Source organism: Heterobasidion irregulare, assembly GCF_000320585.1.
Source record: "Heterobasidion irregulare TC 32-1 unplaced genomic scaffold scaffold_02, whole genome shotgun sequence".
In the NCBI taxonomy this organism is placed as follows: Eukaryota; Fungi; Basidiomycota; class Agaricomycetes; order Russulales; family Bondarzewiaceae; genus Heterobasidion; species Heterobasidion irregulare.
Genome location: NW_009258198.1, coordinates 1,067,588 through 1,089,038, shown reverse-complemented (window position 1 = coordinate 1,089,038; position 21,451 = coordinate 1,067,588). Strand labels below are relative to the sequence as shown.

Genomic DNA, 21,451 nt, shown 5'->3' with positions numbered 1-21,451 from the left:
GAGTGACCATTTTGTGACGACGCGATCTGTCCCGCCAATCACACGCGTGTGATTTCCCCGGCTTCGGCGAGCTCAGTGGGCGTGTGTTTGCACGGGTTATTTATGTCTCCACTCTCAGGTCGTCTCGCGACTGCAGAAATTAAGTCCAGAATGTTACATCAAGCGCACAATCAATTAAATGTGGTAAGTGCAGCACATCAGGATCACATCCTCGCCGTTTATCGTAGCACACCCAATGGATCGTCATGTACCTGCGCCTTATTCGGCGACTGTCCGGGCGGGGGTGGATGCGGCTTGTACAAGGCTATTGGCAGTGGAGGAACTCGAATGACGGATGCTCGTGGTGGAGGCGCAAGAGACGGTGGTGTGAATGACGGCGTCGTCCCAGAGAAACCTGATCGTGTGTAATTCCATGGCGCACGAGGCGCACCGACATTTGAAGCTGCTCCGGAAGAGTTGGCTAAAGCCGTCGACGACCAGGGTGTGATTAAACCTGTTGGCTGCGCGTTGTCAAACCTGGGAGAGTTGAAAGTGGAGGATGTTGTTGTATGCGGATTAAGAGGTGCGAATGCGTGTTGAGAACTTCGAGATGTCATCGTCCTTGAACGTGGTTCATTGACGGAGGCAGGTAGTGGTGCAGCTGGCTGTGAATGTGAGGGCAGCGGAGGATGGATGATACTGTGAACCTGAGAAGTCTGGGAAGAATGGCCTGTTTCCAGAGCTCTCGTCGGTGCCCTATCTTTCTCCTTTTCCAGCCTCTCCTTCCTCCTTTTGATTTCCTCTTCGCCGACTAAACGCTCCTCCTCGATATCTGTCACGCTCCCACGTAGAACATCGCGCACATATGCCAACGACTCCAAGGCTTCCCGCTTTCGCGCCCGGATTTTCTTAGCCTGATCCTCAGCGGCATTCTCACCTTCGTCGAGCAAAAGCGTGTCTACAATCCACCCAACAGATTCTCCAAGGCGTTTTTGCAGGGCTTTCATATCAGCAACATCTTTCTCCATTTCGAAACGGGTTCGGGGCTCCCACGGAGGTCTTTCTTCAGGTGGCCGTTCGTCGACAAGAGGGTATGCAGTATACGAAGCAGACTGCGATGCAGGAGTACGAACTAAATTTGCCGCTAAATCAGGAAGGTTTTTCTATGAATCCAGCAGAAAAAAATTAGGTCATCATAGCATCGAAAGTGAGATGCAGGCCGACCTTGATTTCGGAGACAGCGTTCAAGATCGTCTGGTTTAGCCCTAATGCTTCTCCCCGGTCCATCAGTCCCTGCTTAAGCATCCCCAGGTTTGCAAACTGCAGGCTCGCGGCCGATGCCTGTCTTGCATGTCCATTCCTCCCTGGCCCGCCGTTGGGCAGATCGCTTCCAGAGACGCTTGTCCGTCGCCTCTGTGTTTCTCCGGGTCTACCTGCTCGACGAACTCGGGGTTCTGGGGGATCCGAAACTTCAGTGGGGATTCCAAGGAGATTGCGGTTTTCGAAGACAATTGCGGCGCCTGTAGCGGGAGTAGGGGACATCTGGAGGGTAAGTGCCTGGCGCAGAAGCAAGGTCGCATGATGGGGCATAGTTGGGGATGTGGTAGGAGGAGTAGGGTACCGGAGGAGGTAGGTTAGTTGAGTGCTATAATCAGATGGTATAACTGAGATACATTCAGTTAGGATTTCGAGAAATAGTTCGACTAAAGACCCACGTCGATTTCGTATGCGTAAGAGCATGGCTACGCAGATCCACGGCGCAAGCTCAAACGAGGGATCAACAGCAAAAAGACCGTCCCAAAGAATCATAGAATCGTGCATATTGAACTCCCGTGTGAACATGAGTCGCAACCAGCGGCTGTCAAATCAGTAAACTATTAGCCTTTATCGAATTTCCCGCTACCATCGATAGCAGAGGTTTAGAGCACGACTCACATGCCATAGATCTGCGGCTCGATGCCTGCGCTCTGCATGCGCTCCCAAAGCGCTGGGTCGACACTCTTCAGATGCTCCTTCTGTATTCGATTGCAGGCCAACAAAATCGGGGAAACATACGGCTGGATCTGAACTTGACCGTCTGGCACGTTTAGCTGGACGTGTCCCGGAACTGACCCAATCATCGGTACTTCGTATTGCGGCTCCCTCCACTCGTACCACCGCCCGACGCCGCGCATCACGGCTTGGAAAAGCGACCACGAGTCTGCCGCAACCCATCTCCGTGAGCACATTTCCGTAAAATCGTCGGTAATGGTTGAAGACGATCCATCAGCCTCCGGAACAGAGTCGTAATCTACAGCGTAGTACAATGGTGCCAATAGTTCGTGCATGCCTTGGCGGTACCCGACTGCGGGGTTCATCACAGAGTAGAGGAATAAAATATTGATAAGCTGCGATTGAACAACGGGGGAGCGAAAATATTCAATATCAGGGAAACTAGATCGAGTGTGATTTGGTTCTGGAGCATGATAAGAGAATCAATGACACGCACGTCCGTTCAACGTCTTGTGAGATTGTCTTGCGAAGCTCGACTGCAGAGAACCACTCTTTCCACGGGTTCTGGAATGCACAGATGATGCCAATCGTGCGTGATGTTATCTGGGAAAATGACATACCTCATCGTGCAAGCTGAGAGGATTGTTCTGCTCTAGGTTACTTGCAGCCCTGTTTGGTCTCTGTGGTGGCGAGTTCGTCCCAGGGACAATGAACCCGTCTTCATAGCTCCCATCTGGTGCCCTCATCTTCGCGAGTAGTAATCGTGTGAAATCGGTCCTCAAAGCACGCATCGGTTCAAGGTACGCGCTGGGCGCCAACGGCAGTTCGGGCGGTCGCTGCAGTGGTTCAAGTGATGTCAAAAATACCTGGAGAGGTACGGCGAGTCCCATAGATGATTCAATCTCAAAACAGCCTTTAAAAAGAAACGCAGAAACGCACTTTCCATGCCAAACTCCTTCCTGGGACGCCAGGAGATCCTTCCGGTGACTCGAAAAGCCTCCCACCAAGTGCCGCATCCTTGACCTTCGACAGACATAGGCCCGGGCTAAACAAGTGATCATACGCAAGCCTTTAACAAACCCCAGAATGAATGACCAACGTCGACTCAGTATCATGATTCGATGTGTGTGAAGCTGGATCAAGACCAACTTGATCTCATCTACAGAAGGGCGCGTGCGCCGTTCATTGGCGGCCATATTTTAGGTCGCAGGTATTGTGCGTGCTGCTCTTTAGATAGTTTCACAGAGTAATACAAGACAAGAGAGTGGAAGGTGAGGCAGGTGTGGAGGAAACGACTCTGTCAATGACGGAAGAGTAGTAAGGAGCAACCCTAGGTCGGATGCCCATGTCACGAGACTAGGAACATCATTAAGATCTAAGATGAGATCTGAGATTTGCGAAGGAAAACTAGCTCGCGCGTACAAGTACAACTACATCCAGTACATACTGTAAGCATACACCTGCATACGCAGACTGACTTCGTGATTCTGTACGGGGTGTATCGCACGACTATGTTTTGTGAGCTACTTGTGTCACTTACCACAGGATCCAGCCTGGACACATAGTTGTGCTGCGAGATAAATGTAATATTTCGGATCAACACCGCTGTCAAGTTTCCACAAGTGTTAAAACCACATAGACACAGAGAAACTGGTCTCTTCGCTCTTCATCGCATGCCACCAACCGGGCGGGAAGAAGAGTATATCTCCGGGCTCCAACGTCGCGCAAAGAGCATTAGGAGCAACATTTTCCGAAAATAAAGGGAAGAGATCTCTTTCGGGCTCTTCAAGCTGGGATGCGAAAACATCTACACGGGATGTGTTGCTCATGGACGGCTCCAAGTTATTGGTAGCAGGATTGTGTATCGACTTGACGGAAGAGTCGGACGTTGGTGTTGGGTATGGATACATGTAGGGAGTGGCACTGGGAGCAGCCAACCAAACAGTCTTTCTTCCGACGACTTGAGCTGTGTCAAAGGTGAGCACGCGGGGTAGAAAGCAAGAAAGTATGCGCATATAGACCCACCGTAGAAATTATAGTATGGATCCTATGCCAACTTAGTTTACCGCCGATGCACAATGAGGAGGCTACTTACTGTATGTGCAGGGGACACTGTCCCTTTTGGGCCCAACCATGCATTGATGACGAGCTGATCTTCGTTTCCTGGAGGGCTGTAATCTGGGTAATCGGAAGGGACAGGAGGGCAAGTATACACGTAGTCGGGTAACAAGATGTCCGCCCTCAGCTTAGAAAACTGAGAAAAGAGGTTGTGCTGAGCAAGATATAGCACGGGTGCGCGCTCAAAACGGCGGGGATCAAGAGAGTCGAGAAATTCATCCCAGTCCATCATCTGCTGTGACCAGTCTTCCATCCGATAGTCACTGCCTACCTCGATCGGAACTAAGCGACCCGGGCCAGCAACGGACTTGAGATAGTCGATCGAATGCCAAGGATGATCATTCATGGCAGGCCAATCGAGTGCATAGCCAGTGAGTATGAACGGCTGCTGGTAGAGTTGGCGTTGGAACGATATGAGAGAAGGAGGCTTGTTGAAGCGCGGGATAGCTTTTGTAGGCGATGCGGTCGATGGCAATTGGCAGGTATCTGGAGGAGTGAGGCTGTGAGAGAAGGGAGGCTCGAAGGTCTTCGACGGAAGATATTCCGTTTGCAGTCTAGATATCAAACTCAATACAAGATCTCTCCTCCCTTCACCTGGGGCACCCGCGATTACCAACACACGATCGAGGCGCGCGATGGACGCTCTGACGATTTGCTCATCGAAGACATGCATATAATTTACGTCCACGATAGAGCGTATAGTACAAGCGTCGGTGTAGAGTCGTCTCCAACAAGCAGGATCCGGTTGACGACTTGTAGACATGGCATTGTATGCAACATGTGCCAGTTCGTCGAGCAAGTTTGAAGATACAGATCCGACAGTAGAAGTTCGTACGGCGGTTCGAAGATGATAGATTGTTTCTGGGCCACATGATGACATGCCTAAAGTTATGAGATGCGTCAATCTATTGTGATCAAAAAGCCTAATATCACGATCTCGCAATGGAAGCATTTAGACTCACTGGACACGTTGCGGTTAGAATCATTGTCAAGCTCGTCTGCCAGCTCATGCAGCAGGCAATCGAGCCACGACATAGATGATGGATGAGAGCTCACTCAAACAGGTCCACAAGGCTGAGACTGAAAGGTTTGAACTGGATCTGATGTGATGAGGACACAAATAGACCACAAAAGGGGGACAAGGAGCAAGAAACAGCGCCACCGAAAAGCCGGCTAGCACGCATGAGGTAACAGGCTGGTAACAGACCTGTCACGGGATGGCCTTTTTTATGTCACGCAGCTCGTCAGCGCAACTGATAAAAAGGTCGGCGGAGGGCTCAGACCCGTGAGAAACAACCCCGAGCGATCGTTCTTTTAGAGCAGCTACTTCGGCACGGACGGCCCGGCGAGAACCGCCTTCTTTTTACGTTATGTCTTCAAGGTAAGCGTCGCTGGCTATTTCGTGTTCGTGCGCTTATTACCTGTCATATTGCAATAATTTTGAAGGTTGGACCGGCTCCTCCTTTTACTTGATACAGGATCATCTGCCTCAGTGAGGACTACCGCCGCCAAACAACTCGCTCAACTCGCTGCGAAAAGCGTCATTAGCGATGTTGTTATCGAAGAAGATGTCAAGTACTCCCACCGCCATCACGTTCCTCTGGGAGACATGTTAGGATGGACAGAGTTGATGGCTGTCATAGCAAGAGTATATACTCTCCTATTTGAAATTATTCTATCTCGCTCAGTGCTCGTTGCTGCAGGTCCTCCCATTTTTGCACTCTAGATCTTACGAAACACGAGCAGCTGCTTCTGCTGCACTACTCCACATATTCAACTTAGTCCCTCTCTGGCACCCTTTCCATGATGACGACCTCGACTCTGACCTTTCATCTTCATCCACATCTCTTCCCCTCCCGGAATTTCCAACGCTGTCAGTAAAAGAACTCATGCAAAAAGGGTCTCTCCTTCTTGCCTCGTCTGGCAAGGAATTTACGAAGCCTCCGGGAATCTTAGCCAACTCCTCGGAAGTTTCGAAAGCTCGTAAAGAAGCTATCCGTCGCCTTGGACTTGAGTTTTTGGACACGGAGGATATCAACTTCGTGAAACTGGAAAATGAAGTCGACACCGACGTGCAGATGGAAGATGCAACGGAAGCAGCGTCTTCTGCCGTCTCACCGATCTCACCGACGAACGATGTGGGTCCCAAGCTGAAAGAACCCTCGCCTCCGCCTCGGTCTACGTCTGGCACTCCTGCAGCATCGTCTCCGTCGACGTCAGCTGTACCTCCACCACCGACCGAAGATGACTTGACTGGTCTTTCGGCTCGAGAGCGCAACCGGTTGAAAAGAAAGCGCAAACAGGGCAACAGTGCGTTTGTTGCTGCCCCCCCGCCACCTTCACATCCAGGGGCCAGAGTCCAAGCTACCCCTGCAGGGCTGTCAAACAAGTAAGTCTGACATTATGAGGGCACGTCTGTTTGCTCATACTTGATGCAGAGCGCGTCTTGTAGCGGTTGAAGACAAGCCAGTGACTTCCTCCAGAGCAGACAGCCCCAAACCTACTCCGAGTACAGACAAGGTGGTCGTCGATCCTACTAAAGGCGGCGCTGTATCGCCCAAAGCTTCTGGTCAAGAATCAAAGGCCCTCGAAGTGCCACCTGGGCATTGGATATGGGACGGTCTTGTCAAGGTCCTTGAGGTTGATCTTTTTAGTGCTGCATGGGAGGTTCGCCATGGCGCCGCTATGGCGCTGAGAGAGTTGCTCAAGACTCAGGGAAAATACGGCGGTACGAAAGGTGTGAGCGATTCTTATAGAGTCCTACATTCGGTTAATATCTTGCATCAGCTGATTTCTCACGAGACGAGAACGAGACTGCGCATGAACGATGGTGTAACGACTTGGCTGCCAAACTGTTATGCGTGTTTTGCCTAGATCGCTTTGGTGATTTTGTCTCTGACCAAGTACGTGATCATGGCCTATTCGAAACTTGATATATCACTAAACCCGTCTAGGTTGTAGCGCCTGTACGTGAAATTGTTTCGCAGACACTAGCCTCCCTACTACTTCATATGCCTCGACGTTCAGTGCTGCATGTGCACCGTGTTCTCTTACAAATGATCCGCCAAGATTTCACTCTATCGTCCCAAAACACAGATATACCCCGTCAACAGGGTGCTCATGAAAAGGGACATGTCTGGGAAGTCCGACACGCTGGCTTGTTGGGAATCAAGTACGAGGTCGCTGTGCGCAGCGATGTTGTCGAGGATGAGCTGGTCAAGATGGAAGTCGACGAAGTCGAGGTGGCACCTAGTGCCTTCGTCTACAGTGGCAGGGAGATTCTACAAGACGTTGTTGACGCCGCTATTCTTGGGTGAGCTGTTTTTTCTATCTAAATTCTCAGTTAAATACTCAAAAAAATTATCAGCCTAGGCGATCGAGATGACGATGTCCGTTCAGTGGCAGCATCGTGTCTGATTCCGGTAGCAACTCACCTCGTTCGACAAATACCGGAGTGTCTGAGTTCCGTTCTCGCGGTTCTCTGGAACTGTCTGCGTGACATGAAAGACGACTTGAGCTCAAGCGTAGGAATGGTTATGGATCTTTTAGGTATGAAGTTGTCAGTTGATTGAAATGCTACTGACACGTCGTTGATCTACACATAGGCAAGCTTGTCTCCTACCGCGAAGTGATCGACATTCTGGCCAACGAATCTGCTTCGTCTGTCTTATTGTGCTGTCATATCATGCTCTAGCCACTGATATAATTTTGCGTAGGCGACCGCTGACTGTGCTTGCGCCTACCCTATTCCCGTTTTTTCGCCATACGATTCCCAGTGTCCGCCTAGCTGTAGTTGAAATGCTCCACTCTTTCATGAATGTGCAGACCTTACCGAAGGATTGGGTCACAATCCCGCTTCTGCGTCTGCTTTTCCAGAATTTGATAGTTGAAGAGCGGACGGACGTTCGGAATGCCACGACCGCAACATGGAAAACTACCATGACTCTACTACAATCTGTTCAAGGCTGGATGGAGTCACTGGTGCCGCAAGCCCAGTTGCTGGAGTGGTTCGCCATCATGATGACTCCGATGGGTGTTGCTATCGATCCTGCAGCTCTTTACGACCCTCTTCAGATTGAGGGCGGAATCGATAATGCTACAGAACGACATAACGTGGACAAGAATATGCTTGCTCAGGATCTCACGCTGGTCACGCAGGATGTGGTCTGGAGAGCGAGGATTGCGTCTGCGAATGCCTTGGCCTGCCTCATGTCCCGTTGGGGCTCTCCGGTAAGTAAGGTCGTTTCATGTACAGTGGTATTGCTCACTCGTTACGCGCAGGGCCAACTGGTCGATGACACGTTCCAACCAATTCTTCTACATTACATCGACTCTGCCAGCATGCTCCAGAAAGTGCTCACTGCTATAGTCACAGAGGAATGGGCGAGACAGTGTGACGCACACGGAATTCCACAACATCTGGTCGAAATATCCTCACTAGCTCGCGACCTGAGTGACAAGACTCTAGCATGGTTACAAACCGATCCACCCACAGCCTATCACGAGATGGCCTTTACTCTGGCACGCATTCATGGCGAGTGCTCAACTCTTCTACAATCCTTTGGCCACGAGTGCAAGATCCCATGGTCAAATATCCCCACATTGGCTTTGGAGATTGATCCCACGGGTATGAAACCGGGATGCTTCTCATTAGCGACAGCCGAAGAAGCCGTAGGAGATATTTTCAAGAAGTTGAAAGACAGCCTTGGTAGGACGAAGAAGCGGGAGCTGGGGGTCATTGCTGAAAAGAGAAAGGCTGTTGTCACCAGCATCGAGCGGTATAAGGAAGTGAAGTCACAGCATGACATTCGTGTATCTGCGGCCTTTGCTGCCGCATTTGTTGCTTTGAAGAGTACTCCGGACAAGGTCAGCCCTATCGTCAAGGGGGTCATGAACGGAATCAAGGTCAGTCCGCATTCGCATACGTCGACATCGGTTTCTCTATGCTAATCTTCTTCTCAGAATGAAGAGAACATTGACCTTCAGACTCGTTCTGCGGTGGCTGTCGCTTCCTTCATCGAGTTCTGTGCCCATCACAACCTCGCTCAGCCTCCAGACAAAATTGTCAAGAATCTTTGTACATTCTTATGTCAGGACGATGAACGAACGCCTACATTCGCTTATAATCGCAAACACTTGTCAGCAATCTTGTCATTTCCCACTTCGTCAAGTGCAAATGACACTGGTCCGAAAGAGGAGTACAAGGCTGAGAGCGCTCACAAAGCAAAGATCTCAAGGCGGGGTGCAGGGCTTGCGTTCGTACAACTGTTGGCACGCTTTGGGCCTAGGATGCTAGACACCGTGCCAAAAATGTGGCAGTCGATGGCCGGCGGGCTTCTCAGCGCATGTGATGCTCGTACGTATACTAAAACGATGCTATTGATCCGTCTGATTATTTTGTGTAGAATTGCCAGAGGAGGCGGACCGACTCATCGAACAGCAATATGGCCAAGATGTTATTGATTCTTTGAGTGTCTTGGAAGCTGTTGTACCGACGCTGCATGAAGACTTATGGCCCAAGATCAGAGAGCTCTTCCCTATGATGACAATTGCTTTGCGGAGTCGCTTCGCAATAATTCGACAATCTGTTGCTCGATGTTTCGCGACAATATGCGACGTCATGACGGTTGACGCAATGCGCTACCTGATTGAGAACGTTATTCCCTTCTTGAACGACACTCTCATCCTATCTAATCGACAAGGTGCCACTGAACTTCTATACAGTCAGTCATAGCCCGTCATCTCTCCAAACTGAGACTAACCAGGTTCATTGCCATTGCAAATAGACGTTGTTCAGAAACTTGACGATAAGGCTCTGCCGTATGTCATCTTCATGGTCGTACCTATCCTTGGGCGTATGAGCGACCCTGACGACGATGTTCGATCGACGGCTACTAACACATTTGCCTCACTCGTGAAGATGGTTCCACTAGAGGTATCTGACCCTTTCTTCATACCGGTACGATCACTGAAACATACATCATAGGTTGGACTGCCTTCTCCTCCGGGCTTCCCGGAAGAACTACTGAGGCGTCGTGACAAAGAGCGCCAGTTCCTCACTCAATTGCTTGACGGAAGCAAGGTCGAGCATTACGAGATTCCTGTGCCAATCAAGGCCGAGTTACGCAAGTATCAGCAGGACGGTGTCAATTGGTTAGCGTTCCTCGCTAAGTACCAACTACACGGCGTTCTTTGCGACGGTTAGTAGTATATTCGTATCTATGCTAACACGCTCTCAGATCAACCCCATCATAGATATGGGTCTCGGAAAGACTTTACAGTCTATTTGCATTCTAGCAAGCAAGCACCACGAACGTTCCAAGCGGTATCAAGAAACAAAATCCGCTGATTCCGTCCACCTCCCTTCGCTGATCATCTGCCCTCCGACGCTGACCGGACACTGGTACTACGAGATCCTCAAATATGTCGATAATCTGAAGCCTGTCATGTACACTGGTAATGCTCGGGAACGAAGCAAGCTGCTCACAAAGCTCAAGAACTACGATGTGGTCATCACGTCGTATGAGGTGGTTAGGAACGATATCAGCAGCCTTCAAGGGAGAAGTTGGCATTACTGTGTTCTTGATGAAGGCCATTATATCAAAAATGCGAAGACCAAGATATCCAAGGCTATTAAAAGCATCCGTGCGCAACATCGCCTGGTGCTCTCGGGAACGCCGATCCAGAACAGCGTTCTGGAATTGTGGAACTTGTTCGATTTCTTGATGCCCGGTTTCCTCGGTACAGAGGGGTCTTTCAACGAGCGATTTAGCAAGCCCATCATAGCCAACCGGGATGGCAAAGCCAAGAATCCTGAAGCTGGTCAGTCTGAGACCATCTTCATTTGTAAATATTTTTCTGACTAACCTCAAATCTTTAGCCGTGCTGGCGTTGGAAGCTCTACACAAGCATGTGTTACCGTTCCTCCTCCGTCGTCTGAAAGAAGATGTTCTCCATGATTTGCCGCCAAAGATCATCCAGGACTATTTCTGCGAACTTTCCGATGTTCAAAAGCAACTCTACGACGATTTTTCTCAATCGCAGGCGCGCGCTAATGCTGAAGACGCTGTCAAAGCCGCTCAGGTGACGTCGGGCGAGAAAAAAGAACAGCAGCACGTTTTTCAGTCACTTCAGTATCTACGCAAGCTGTGCAATCACCCGGCTCTTGTCCTCAAGAACAATGCGGAGGCCACCAAAGCAGCATTCGAAAAAGCTGGGCTCAAGCCTGAAAGCTCAAATTTAAGCGATATACAACATGCTCCCAAGCTATTAGCCCTACGGTAAAACTATAGGTTGCAATAGTTCAAATTCTTCGCTGACACTCTACGACAGACAATTGCTCGTCGATTGTGGTATCGGGGGATCTCCCACTATCGCTGCAGATACAGCCAAAAGCGAACTTGCAGACGCAGAACCGACCGCCACAGACTCATTCTCCCAGCATCGCGTGCTGATCTTTTGTCAGATGAAGCAAATGTTGGACATCATCGAGACAGATCTATTCAAGAAGCACCTTCCTTCCGTGACATACATGCGACTGGACGGAAGCACGGACACGAACAAGCGTCATGCTGTCGTTCAGACATTCAATTCCGACCCCAGTATCGACTGTCTTCTGCTCACGACTCACGTCGGTGGACTGGGACTCACGTTGACCGGCGCCGATACTGTGATATTCGTAGAGCATGATTGGAATCCCATGAAGGATCTTCAAGCGATGGATCGCGCACATCGTATCGGGCAAAAGAAGGTTGTTAACGTGTATCGGTTGATCACCAAGGGTACGCTGGAGGAGAAAATCATGGGGTGCGTCCTATGTCGTTCAATCTCTATTCTCTTGTTCACGTATCCCCTTTTTTCATGGCACAGTCTACAAAGATTCAAGTTGAATATCGCGAACTCTGTCGTGACGCAGCAAAACGCAGGTCTAGATACGATGGACACGGACTTGGTCCTCGATCTTTTCAAGCACACCACAGAACATGAAGAGCTCTCCCATCAGCGAAGGGAGAAGAGGAAGGAAAAGGAGCACGCTCTTGGGAACAGCAAGAACATCCTCGACGGATTGGAGGACTTGCCCACTGAAGAAGAGTACCAGGACCTAGAGCTGTCCAGCTTCATGAGTTCCATTGGACGTTGATCGTGGGTGTTTTCTGTTATGTTTATTCTCTTGCAACTTCATTCAGTATGTTACATCGCGTAGACCGTTCTACTGTATCTTTACAGCTGCCTATAATTACTTCACAAGGACAGTACATAGTTGTGCAATAGGATCATATATCACAACAACGGAATGTATGAACTTCTTCCATATAGTGTATTCAGAAGAGATAGTAAGGCCCGCCAGGTCTTCTATTACGACGAGTAGGAAGATGATGCCGAAGTAAACGTGGAACGCTGAAGGCTAAGAAAAGAATAATGACGCCTGAGGCAAGACCGGCGATGGTACCGGCCAGCGCTCCGCGACTCAAATGTTTGCCGGTCGACGACCTGGACGAAGAGGAAGGTGAGGAGGTATTCGATGGTGACGAAGTAGACGAAGAATTCGCTAAGCAAGTACGGTTGTTACCGGATGCTACGAAGAAGGGCGAAGACTGAGCGAAAATGCCTGCCGCACGCGATGTATCGAATGCTACAGCTGTATAAGATCCTTCATCAACATCCACCGGAGACCACTCGAGTTCTGCTGCGGTCGACGGCACATCAGTCGTCAATGTGCGAAAGGAAACCATGGCTCTGGAGTATCCTGGGGCTATAGCAATTTGCACAGAAAGCGAGTTCGTTATCTGTATAGTCAAGGGTACGGAAGTTTGCCCCTCAAACTTCCATGAGAACGTCGTATCGTTGCATGTGGTAGTGTTGGCGGGAGAGTCGAAATAAAGATATGGAGAATTGGATGATGTTGGAGAGGGCGATGCTGACGTTGGCGACGCCGATAGCGAAGACGCAACGGTAATAGTAGAGGTCGTCGATGGATTGCTCCCATCCATTGCTGTGTGTGAAGTCGATGATGGGGCTTCAGAGGTCGATGACTCTAAGTGCTCCGAACCCTTCTTGGCCATCACAATATAGAAAGATAGGATCAAGACCAGGATGAAGGAGTAACGTTGTAACATTTCTTCTGCCAAATTCTGTTGTTTGTCAGTTGCCCATAATCGACGGGAATAATTGAGCGACTCACCAACGATGCGAGAGGCAGGCATCCTTGCCTGAGGCGATCTTGAAGCATTGCATATAAGTATATCTACTTCCCCCGATGACAAGATCGTGTGAACCTGGCCCGCTGAATAGTGTGGCTTGGGAACATCGTCCGTTTGCTCGCCGAGAACGCCTGACATCAAGAGGTGCTTCGATCATACTCCCAGGCCATTGTTGTCACCCAGCCCGGCGAGGTCCTCAAAATGGAACACTTTCCTTTAGTTCACGCGGCTTAGGGTGCCACCCGACCTCTTCCAGAGTTGACTGGTCTGAAGTGAGCAGTACATGCTTCGGAAGCTACTCGTTCACACGAAAGCCGGGTATGGTGGATAGATCGGTAGCAGTTGACCCATGATGGCTTCGTGAGAAACATAGGGCTGAAAGTGTGAGCTGATGCAGAGGTCGATGAGAAGAAGCGTGATGAGCTCCAGTTGTATAGCTCTGTATCGTGCGAGAGAAATGGCAGGCATGCTGTTGACCAATACGGATCGAAAATGAAGGACTCACAGTATCTAGGGTTGAAGAACACGACCTTGCAAGGGTGTGATCGGGTCAGCAACGGAGACTACTTGATCATAGTGCTTGATTTAATGCATAGATCACCGAGTACAATGTGGTGAACTCAAGGCTCGAAGCTTGCCTAGTCCACAAACGTCCACAACAAGCGTCGGTGATCTCCGGTTGTCTCCGGTCAGCCAAATAGTCAGGGATGGACTCACGATCGACGGCCCGGGAACACTCTCAGCCGACCATAGTGAGCTCGTTCATACTTCTGCACGCTCAATCCCTTCCAGTTCGTCGTTAGCGTTTGGGTATGAAAGTAGCCATCATTGGAGCAGGCCCAGCAGGATTGGTGACTTGCAAGACTCTTGTAGAGACATCCTCACCTGAACTTCCGTTTGATCCCGTAATTTTTGAACAAGAGGAAGATGTGGGCGGGACATTCCAGTATCGTTCGTACCAGGTAAACAACTGTCCATATCTGAGCTCCAGCATGGGATTCAAAAAGCATGTGACATAGAATGCTACCTTAGTATCGTCGAAGCAACTCACTGCTTTCTCTGACTTTCGACTACCTCTGACTTGTCCTGATCATCTTACACTGGAGGTTTGATTTTCTATCTTTAGATCAGCCTCACTATCCTTACCGCCTTCTTCCTAGGAGTATGTTGACTACCTTCGAGCTTATGCCAAGCACTTCCACGTATGGGAGAGGATTCAATTCGGATGCAAAGTTGTCAATATCTCACGCAACAGGATTCAAGGGGGCCACAATGTAACCTATGTCCGGCGCGCACAGGGTGACCTGAACGAATGGTCAGATAGTAAGCCAGTCACCTTGCGCTTTACCCATCCATGTCATCCTTTTCACATATCCAGAGACGGAGGTTATCCACGTCGCATATGTGGCGGTGTGTACTGGATTGCACGTTACACCTTCCATCCCCGACATTCCTGGCATTAACCATGTCCTTGAGAAGCGTGATGGCAATAAGGATGTATCTCCTGCGGTCTTTCATTCAGCCCAGTACAAATCGCGTTCTCAACTCCAAGGAAGGCGCATCATGATTCTCGGTACTGGCGAAACTGGGATGGACATAGCCTATGAAGCTGCCAAAGCAGGTGCCAAAGAAGTCATACTATGCTCTCGGGCAGGGTTCGCGCATTTTAATCAGTTGATATCCTGCCTCTAATTCTGAAGAACTCTTTACCTAGCTTTCTCTCGTTTCCCAAGGCACTGGTGATAGAATCTGCTGCAATGCTCGTAACGTTGTGCTGATGATCTTTGCTTGAAAGAATGACTTCGAAATCTTTGGCTTCAAGTTTGAGTCAACAAATCCCGTCCCAATTGACTCCTTGATCACAAATTTGGCAGAAACAGCATACGTCGTACGTATCATATTATCCTTGATCGTGTCTCAAACAGGTTCGTAAATACCGCTTCTCTCGCTTCAGCATCCATGGGTAGCTGGATCGCACATTCGGTGGTTGTGAGCTGATCTCTGGTTCTCAAACCTGACTATATCTCACAGAATGTTATACAGTATCTCTGATTTCGTGATCAAACGTGTATTGTGGATCCTCACAGGCAACCATTCTCCCTCTTGGCACTGACATTCCATTCGACTGACATCGTACAGGTACACATGCGGGCTGCAACCAATGGGTACGAGAGCCTCTTATCTTTCCTCCGTCTCTACAGTTTTAAACGACACGTCAGGTCGGAGAATTGGAACCTGAACGTCTAGGGCGAGCCTATGTTTTTTTGAACAAGGTGAACTGTGGACTGTCCACAATATGCACATGTCTCATCATATTGCATTCAGTCTCACAAAGCAATGCCATACATCAATCGTCCATATCGCAAACGACCTGCATTATTGGAGTACCTGTCCAAATACATAGACCCCCCGGAAGATATGCCCCCTAAAACAGACTTCACTGTCGATCTTGCTCCATTCCCTTCACATTTCCTATCAAATGGTCGCGCCGTTTTCCCCATGTCTAAACGAAAGGATGCTTTGCGCATGGCGGGCCGCGATGTAAGGCCTGACACCGTTGTGTATGCCACTGGATATGCTCAGAAGTTTGATTTCTTCGATAAAAACGGTGACTACGGAACACCTTCGGAGGCCGATATCCGAAATGTTGCGAAGAGTGGAGACGAGACCGTCGCATTTATCGGATTTGTACGCCCGGGAGTAGGTGAGTCGAGTCCACCAATGGACGTATTTGCGTTTTCACAACGACTCACTGGTCTGATACGATAGGTGCGATTCCACCGATTGCGGAGATGCAATCATTTTTTTGGGTCTCTTTACTAAAAGGCCAAGTGAAGATGCCCTTACCTCCGCCTTATTACCATCTTCTCGTAAAGGAGACTGCGCGAATCAAGTATGGGGTTGATCACTCGACATATATGAGCACACTAGCGAAAGACATCGGAGCAGCTCCCGGACTCTGGGAACTCTGGAGCGAGTATGGGACTCATGTCCTTGTATGCTATTGGTGTGTTGTTTCTTTGATATCGTCTACATCAGGATGTCTTCTAAACCATGTGCCGGCCCTGAAGTTTTGGAGCAGCGTTCACCCCGTTTTACCGCCTTCGCGGCCCCTTCCGGTCTGAAAAGGTCGTTCCAATCATCAAGACCGAGCTCTGGGATACCATCACCAGACGAGGTATACTCGGCAATCTTTTGATGGGACTCATCCCTATGATTTTCTACTGTGTGATCAATCTGGTAGCTTTCGCCTCGGAGAAGGTATGGGCACTTGTTGGGGGCCAGCAATTGTATGTTTAAGTGAGCAACGTTTCACGTGTAATCCATCATCAATTATTTATACTCATCGCAGCAGCAGCGGTAGATCAGATAGCCTTTATCGTCGCGGCCTGGTGTGTATCGGACAGTCCAGCCAGGTGTTCAAACAGTCTTGAAAACCTGGCTTCGAATGTTATTCTAATAGAAAGATTCGGTACACAGGGTGCTTTGAGTTGCAGGGACGAGAGTGATACACTTTACTATACGCTACATGACGTGTGCCCTCATCAAGTCCACGGCGCTGGTCCGTTATACCGGGTTGGTGGGGTCATTGTGAAAAAATTTGGTGGTTGTACAGCACGTTGGAAGCCGCCTGGAGTTGGTAGAAGATTGCTCTGGAATGGGCTGAATTGTATGGAGTTCGGAGTTGCAGCCGGAGTCAGCGCGAGGGACGGTGCATCTACAGTTGCTCCCGGAGCTGGTGGGGGCTTCCATTGCTGTCACATACAACAGCGATCAACGGAGTATCGAACAGCTCAGTAGGTATGTTTACTTACGTGCTTGCGTCCCTCCCGATATAACTCTTCCAACTTCTCGTCGAACACACCTCGCTCCTCAAATTCATGATACGCCTTGTACAGCATGAGCGCAGAGCGCGCATCTTCGATTGAGTCATGTGTATCCTGTTGGATCTGCTCGCCCAAAACAAACCAAGATAGAAAGCGGAGCGAAAGACGTCGTTGTCGAGAATTGAGGAAGTACAAATCGACTGTGTCGATAACTTGTTCCGGTGGGACGAATATATCTGAGGTTAAATGCGAAGATTACGTCAACGGATGGGATAACAGGCGAGTCCGTCGGGAGCATACTGATAATGCGGAAGTCCTTTGAAAGGCCATGTCCGATGAAGACACATCCTCGATCGACGAGTAGCCGAAGTTTTTTATAAACGACCTTCAACGGTGTGAGTGTATATGGTGAAATATTGGGGTCAAGGTCTCCGACTGCAAAAAATAATGGTGTTAATATAGCTCCGAGATATATGGGATGGATGTTTACATTTGATGCCAGACCACTCGGTTAGATAGTCGACAATAACCTCGCTGGTATGAATATGGTCGTCGATGAACGGGACGCCTTGCCTCGGCCCATCTCCACGCAGCACGGAGACTCGAGCCAAACTGAGACGCGCAGGGCGGAGAATCTTCTTCGTTCCATCTGAGCGATACTCGGTCTCTTCCTACATGTAGAAATCAGCGGTCTCATTCGGACGCCCTAGTGATCTGCTAATACCTGTTGCATTGACACGAATTCAGCGTCAATCGCGACAAGTGTTCCAGGCCGCGGAAGCTCGTCTGGTCGGAGAGGATCGTGCTTGATTAAGTTTTCGTCACGTTTGCTATCCGATGATCCATTCCGTCAGTGTAGGTTTCAAGAACGTACATGGCAATACAGACCTAGAAATCGACGTATCATGACTCAAGATTGAGGCATCGATCTGGTCAGGCAAGCCCGAAAAATCCAGCCGGTCTCGCATGTCTACTCGTTCCATGTAAAGTATCGTAGGCACCTGCAAATAGGGTCAACACAATGTGAATACAGAGGTAGGTGGGAACGCACCTTCCACTTGCCTGGAAAGCTCAAAGCCTCTTCTTCTGATATATTGTGAACGACGAAGTCGTTGAAGACATACCACGGGCTCTGTCTGTCTTCGAGGCCTTCCGCTTCTGGGACTAAGGCAGGAAAGTTGGTTTTTTAATCAAGGGCGAACATAAATTCGAACGTACCTTTGACTACCGCAACTAGATGCGATCGCTTATCCTTTGCCACAACTTTCACAACCATAGCCTGTAGTGATGAAGTCAGCGGTCACGATGTGTTGATGGAAAGCAAAATACTCGCCCGCAATTCATAAATAGCACTCTGGAAATCATCGATGCCTTCTGTCTGGCCCCTCAATTGGACCCGTGGTTTCAAGAATGTCGTTTTTCTACTATCCAGCCAATATTCAAGGCTCTCTTCGCTATGGACATTAGCATTGAGCGCGAGGATGGGTGGAAGATTTCGCGTGGGGATCGAGTGCACCGACTCGAAGTTTACGAATTGCTTGCATTTCTGGCAAGTGGCTTTGTAACCGTTCCGCCGGACGAGCGACGTGTATAAGATAGAGGCAAAGTCCATGGCACTGTTGCTATCAGTGCTGACAGCCTGAGGTTGGATAAAGAAAAGTGGGTAGACCGTCAGATGAGTCGGAATACATAATGAGCAACAGGCTGAACATTTGCGTACTTTACGCGGATATACCAGGTCGACGATATGGGTATTGTGCTCCTTCTCCCGAACTGCCTTACAGCTTGTGCACATGATGATGTTTTTGCTGTTCAGCCCGAGAAGTTGTGAGATGGGTGCGACCGCAGGTAAGGCTGAAGGCACAATGGATGGGTTTGACGAAAACATATTTCCCTCGGAGCCTATCTTGTCAATGAGGAAGCGGTGAAATGCTTGGATCATGTGAGCATAGTCCATATAAATGCTATCACGTCCATAATCGACGAGTTCGATCTTGTTTTCGACTTTGATCCCGACCCGCAGAAGTAAGAATTGTGATAAATTTGACAAAGAGCAGGACATACTATGCGCCAAGACACCCACAGTCTTGCAAAAATTACTTGACTGACAATTTGTACCTCGCGCATCTTCAAGCATACGTGTGACGAAACCGAGCTCGCATAGAAGGCAATGCTCTCTTGTGCAGTTGGTGGTGATGTGGGACTTGGCTAGACACCGGATCGGGTAACTGTAATGCATGACTTGAAGAATAGGGTTCGTGTACGAATTGAGAATGTGTGTTTCGAGGCCGCTGAACTCCGTCCGGTTATAAAAGCTATAGGAAATGATTTGAAAGGAGTTAGGATAGAAGGATATGATCTTGAGCTTACGCGAAGTCGAAGTCTTCGACTCCGAATTTTGAGTACGCGATTTCCACTTTAGCATAACGAGGTGGTACATCGTCCAAGCCGTAACGAGCCTCATTCGCCGAAGACGTGAGCTCGGCCTACAGGTCAACTGATCGATGAGCAACCAGCAAGAAAAATGCACTGAACTGACCTCCGGCCTAGATAACTTCCCGCTCCTGAATCGAGCTTGATCCTTCCTCGGTGCCGTAGCGACCATATTCCTCCGTCCCTTAAGTTCCCTCGGCAACGGTGCATATGCTATATTATCATTCATCTTCATCGTGTTCAGCACCTGCTGGGGGATCTTTTCAGGAGCGCTTGAGTATTGAGGCGGTGCTTCGAACTGGGGTGTCCAAGATGAAAGCAACAGCGATCCATAGTACGGTAGACCGATTGAGTTGAGTGGTCTTTAACATATCATGATTCAGTCTGCCTAGGGAAGTGATGGGACCCTTACGTTGAGTCTGTCCATTGAATGTCGGGTAACGGCTCTGGTGTATCAGCCCATTCAACTGGTTGGCCCTCAAAGCCGTTGAAAGGATGTACACCTTCATCATCCGCAGCCGTCATGAGGTGGATCACCCCGTCGGCATCCCCGAACGCCATGTATGCACCCGTTGGAGAGACGGCCACAGAGCTGATGGGTACTTGAGTATCGAGCTGTTTCGTTGATTAACGGTTCAAAATCAATCTCCCAGTGGCAGATAATACCTGATAAAACTCAGTCGCATTGGTGGGATTCGACGTATCGACAATATTGACCAAGCCTTGATTCGACGTGACGACAATGCTTGAGGATCGTCTTGGAAGGGAGTTGATGAAAGCGGGGCCTGCAGGGAAGGGCACAGGGGGCAACGGACGCATTACACGCATGTCGTACACTTTGACCAGCGGATCAGGTATCGGACGTGATTGTCTGACCACTTTGAACTCAAGATCACAAGATTTTGAATGGGTTGGAAACATACCTCAGTCCCCAGCCGATAGTATAAACGCAGTTTCCACTTGACTGTAATCCTTGTATTTCGCTCTCGTGTGCCTTAGCAGTAGCCTCTGCGCCACCGTCTCTCCTGAGACCAGTGCGTGGATCGTGGCAACGCACGAATCCATTAGCGTCTCCAGAAAGAAGAAATGAATGTGAATAATGCAACTGCGTCACAGGAGAAGAAAATATGCTTTGTCGGACAACACTGCCAGTCAAAGGGTTAAGCAGAAGTAATTCGAGCGCCGACGTCGCCACTGCGAGAAGGTTGGATGAGCCTGAGGTGTTCGAAAACGTAGTCACAGTAGCGGCAGGAGGCCTGCCATCGCAACGGCATGAAAAGGTCAGAATTATGTATCGAAAACGCAGATCAGTAACACAAGGCATACCGATGATACCACTTGTTGACTCCTCCCTTATTCCACGAGCCGATTCCCTCACTTGCGACCCCGCTTGCGCGTACATAATTCTCATCTGCGATCACTTTCTTGACTGCAAGATTACCGCCGACGGGGAAATTGACACCACGCATCCCGCGTGGTGTGTAGTAGGCGACAACATGGCCAGTGTTTGTACCTGACCAGAGTGTATCGGAGACGGGGTCAAAACAGAGAGCAGTGATAGGCTGGGGGAAAGTTTGGCTTTGATGCGTAATAGGTACCGTGGGGCGATATGCAGCAGTTGACATCGACGACGATGAACAAAGAAACAGAGAGACAGTAGACAGAGTTGCCGCCGGTACAGTATCTGCTGTATTAAGGGTAACTCTCTAACATGATTGTAGGTCTGTAATCTGCAAAGATCTTTTGTCATTTTCCCAGGCGAGGATCTTCTAGATCCGCTTGGCATTTTACAGATATACATTTGGCTTATGTCTCCGCTTGCTCGCAATTTTTAGACGCATCAGTTACAAGCAGTCGATGCGCGTGCTAATTATATGGTATCAGGTTTAAGCAAGGCCGTAG

At 49.4% G+C, this 21,451-nt stretch overlaps 6 protein-coding genes across 6 annotated transcripts; 2 read left to right on the top strand and 4 right to left on the bottom strand.

The window, feature by feature from the left end:
* Positions 1 to 155: 155 nt before the first annotated feature.
* On the bottom strand, positions 156 to 3,232 carry HETIRDRAFT_432180 (uncharacterized protein). The gene is made up of 8 exons (XM_009543989.1): positions 3,121 to 3,232; positions 2,911 to 3,040; positions 2,592 to 2,837; positions 2,468 to 2,535; positions 1,915 to 2,412; positions 1,695 to 1,837; positions 1,204 to 1,643; positions 156 to 1,142 (listed from the first exon to the last, which is right to left on the bottom strand). Exons 1-8 carry the CDS (start codon positions 3,165 to 3,167, stop codon positions 219 to 221), a joined length of 2,496 nt encoding a protein of 831 aa, XP_009542284.1. The 5' UTR covers positions 3,168 to 3,232; the 3' UTR covers positions 156 to 218.
* Positions 3,233 to 3,596: 364 nt separating this feature from the next.
* Positions 3,597 to 5,189, bottom strand: HETIRDRAFT_432179 (uncharacterized protein; the record flags this gene model as incomplete). The annotated part of the gene is made up of 4 exons (XM_009543988.1): positions 5,052 to 5,189; positions 4,067 to 4,971; positions 3,997 to 4,018; positions 3,597 to 3,937 (listed from the first exon to the last, which is right to left on the bottom strand). The coding sequence occupies exons 1-4, from the start codon at positions 5,122 to 5,124 to the stop codon at positions 3,597 to 3,599; spliced, it is 1,341 nt and encodes a 446-aa protein (XP_009542283.1). The 5' UTR covers positions 5,125 to 5,189.
* Positions 5,190 to 5,533: 344 nt separating this feature from the next.
* On the top strand, positions 5,534 to 12,403 carry HETIRDRAFT_470402 (uncharacterized protein). Its single transcript, XM_009543987.1, has 18 exons — positions 5,534 to 5,644; positions 5,778 to 6,469; positions 6,528 to 6,826; positions 6,877 to 6,992; positions 7,044 to 7,289; positions 7,332 to 7,402; positions 7,457 to 7,638; positions 7,695 to 7,749; positions 7,806 to 8,319; positions 8,371 to 8,994; positions 9,052 to 9,445; positions 9,495 to 9,812; positions 9,876 to 10,024; positions 10,076 to 10,289; positions 10,345 to 10,911; positions 10,970 to 11,369; positions 11,422 to 11,895; positions 11,959 to 12,403. Exons 2-18 carry the CDS (start codon positions 5,979 to 5,981, stop codon positions 12,227 to 12,229), a joined length of 5,385 nt encoding a protein of 1,794 aa, XP_009542282.1. The 5' UTR covers positions 5,534 to 5,644; positions 5,778 to 5,978; the 3' UTR covers positions 12,230 to 12,403.
* A 7-nt stretch (positions 12,404 to 12,410) lies between these two features.
* Positions 12,411 to 13,318, bottom strand: HETIRDRAFT_168367 (uncharacterized protein; the record flags this gene model as incomplete). Its single annotated transcript, XM_009543986.1, has 2 exons — positions 12,411 to 13,220; positions 13,271 to 13,318. The coding sequence occupies 2 exons, from the start codon at positions 13,316 to 13,318 to the stop codon at positions 12,411 to 12,413; spliced, it is 858 nt and encodes a 285-aa protein (XP_009542281.1).
* Positions 13,319 to 14,101: 783 nt separating this feature from the next.
* On the top strand, positions 14,102 to 16,589 carry HETIRDRAFT_414437 (uncharacterized protein; the record flags this gene model as incomplete). The annotated part of the gene is made up of 13 exons (XM_009544843.1): positions 14,102 to 14,251; positions 14,309 to 14,395; positions 14,450 to 14,612; positions 14,668 to 14,944; positions 15,004 to 15,028; positions 15,085 to 15,177; positions 15,244 to 15,278; positions 15,333 to 15,376; positions 15,429 to 15,454; positions 15,509 to 15,562; positions 15,615 to 15,993; positions 16,059 to 16,296; positions 16,361 to 16,589. The coding sequence occupies 13 exons, from the start codon at positions 14,102 to 14,104 to the stop codon at positions 16,587 to 16,589; spliced, it is 1,800 nt and encodes a 599-aa protein (XP_009543138.1).
* On the bottom strand, positions 15,721 to 21,174 carry HETIRDRAFT_432176 (uncharacterized protein; the record flags this gene model as incomplete). The annotated part of the gene is made up of 20 exons (XM_009543985.1): positions 15,721 to 15,993; positions 16,059 to 16,296; positions 16,361 to 16,589; positions 16,648 to 17,044; positions 17,105 to 17,352; positions 17,417 to 17,551; positions 17,607 to 17,787; positions 17,841 to 17,946; positions 18,005 to 18,117; positions 18,168 to 18,280; positions 18,335 to 18,395; positions 18,450 to 18,755; positions 18,837 to 19,120; positions 19,181 to 19,431; positions 19,487 to 19,602; positions 19,656 to 19,911; positions 19,962 to 20,164; positions 20,216 to 20,420; positions 20,473 to 20,805; positions 20,876 to 21,174. 17 exons carry the CDS (start codon positions 21,172 to 21,174, stop codon positions 16,835 to 16,837), a joined length of 3,420 nt encoding a protein of 1,139 aa, XP_009542280.1. The 3' UTR covers positions 15,721 to 15,993; positions 16,059 to 16,296; positions 16,361 to 16,589; positions 16,648 to 16,834.
* Between the last annotated feature and the right edge of the window lie 277 nt (positions 21,175 to 21,451).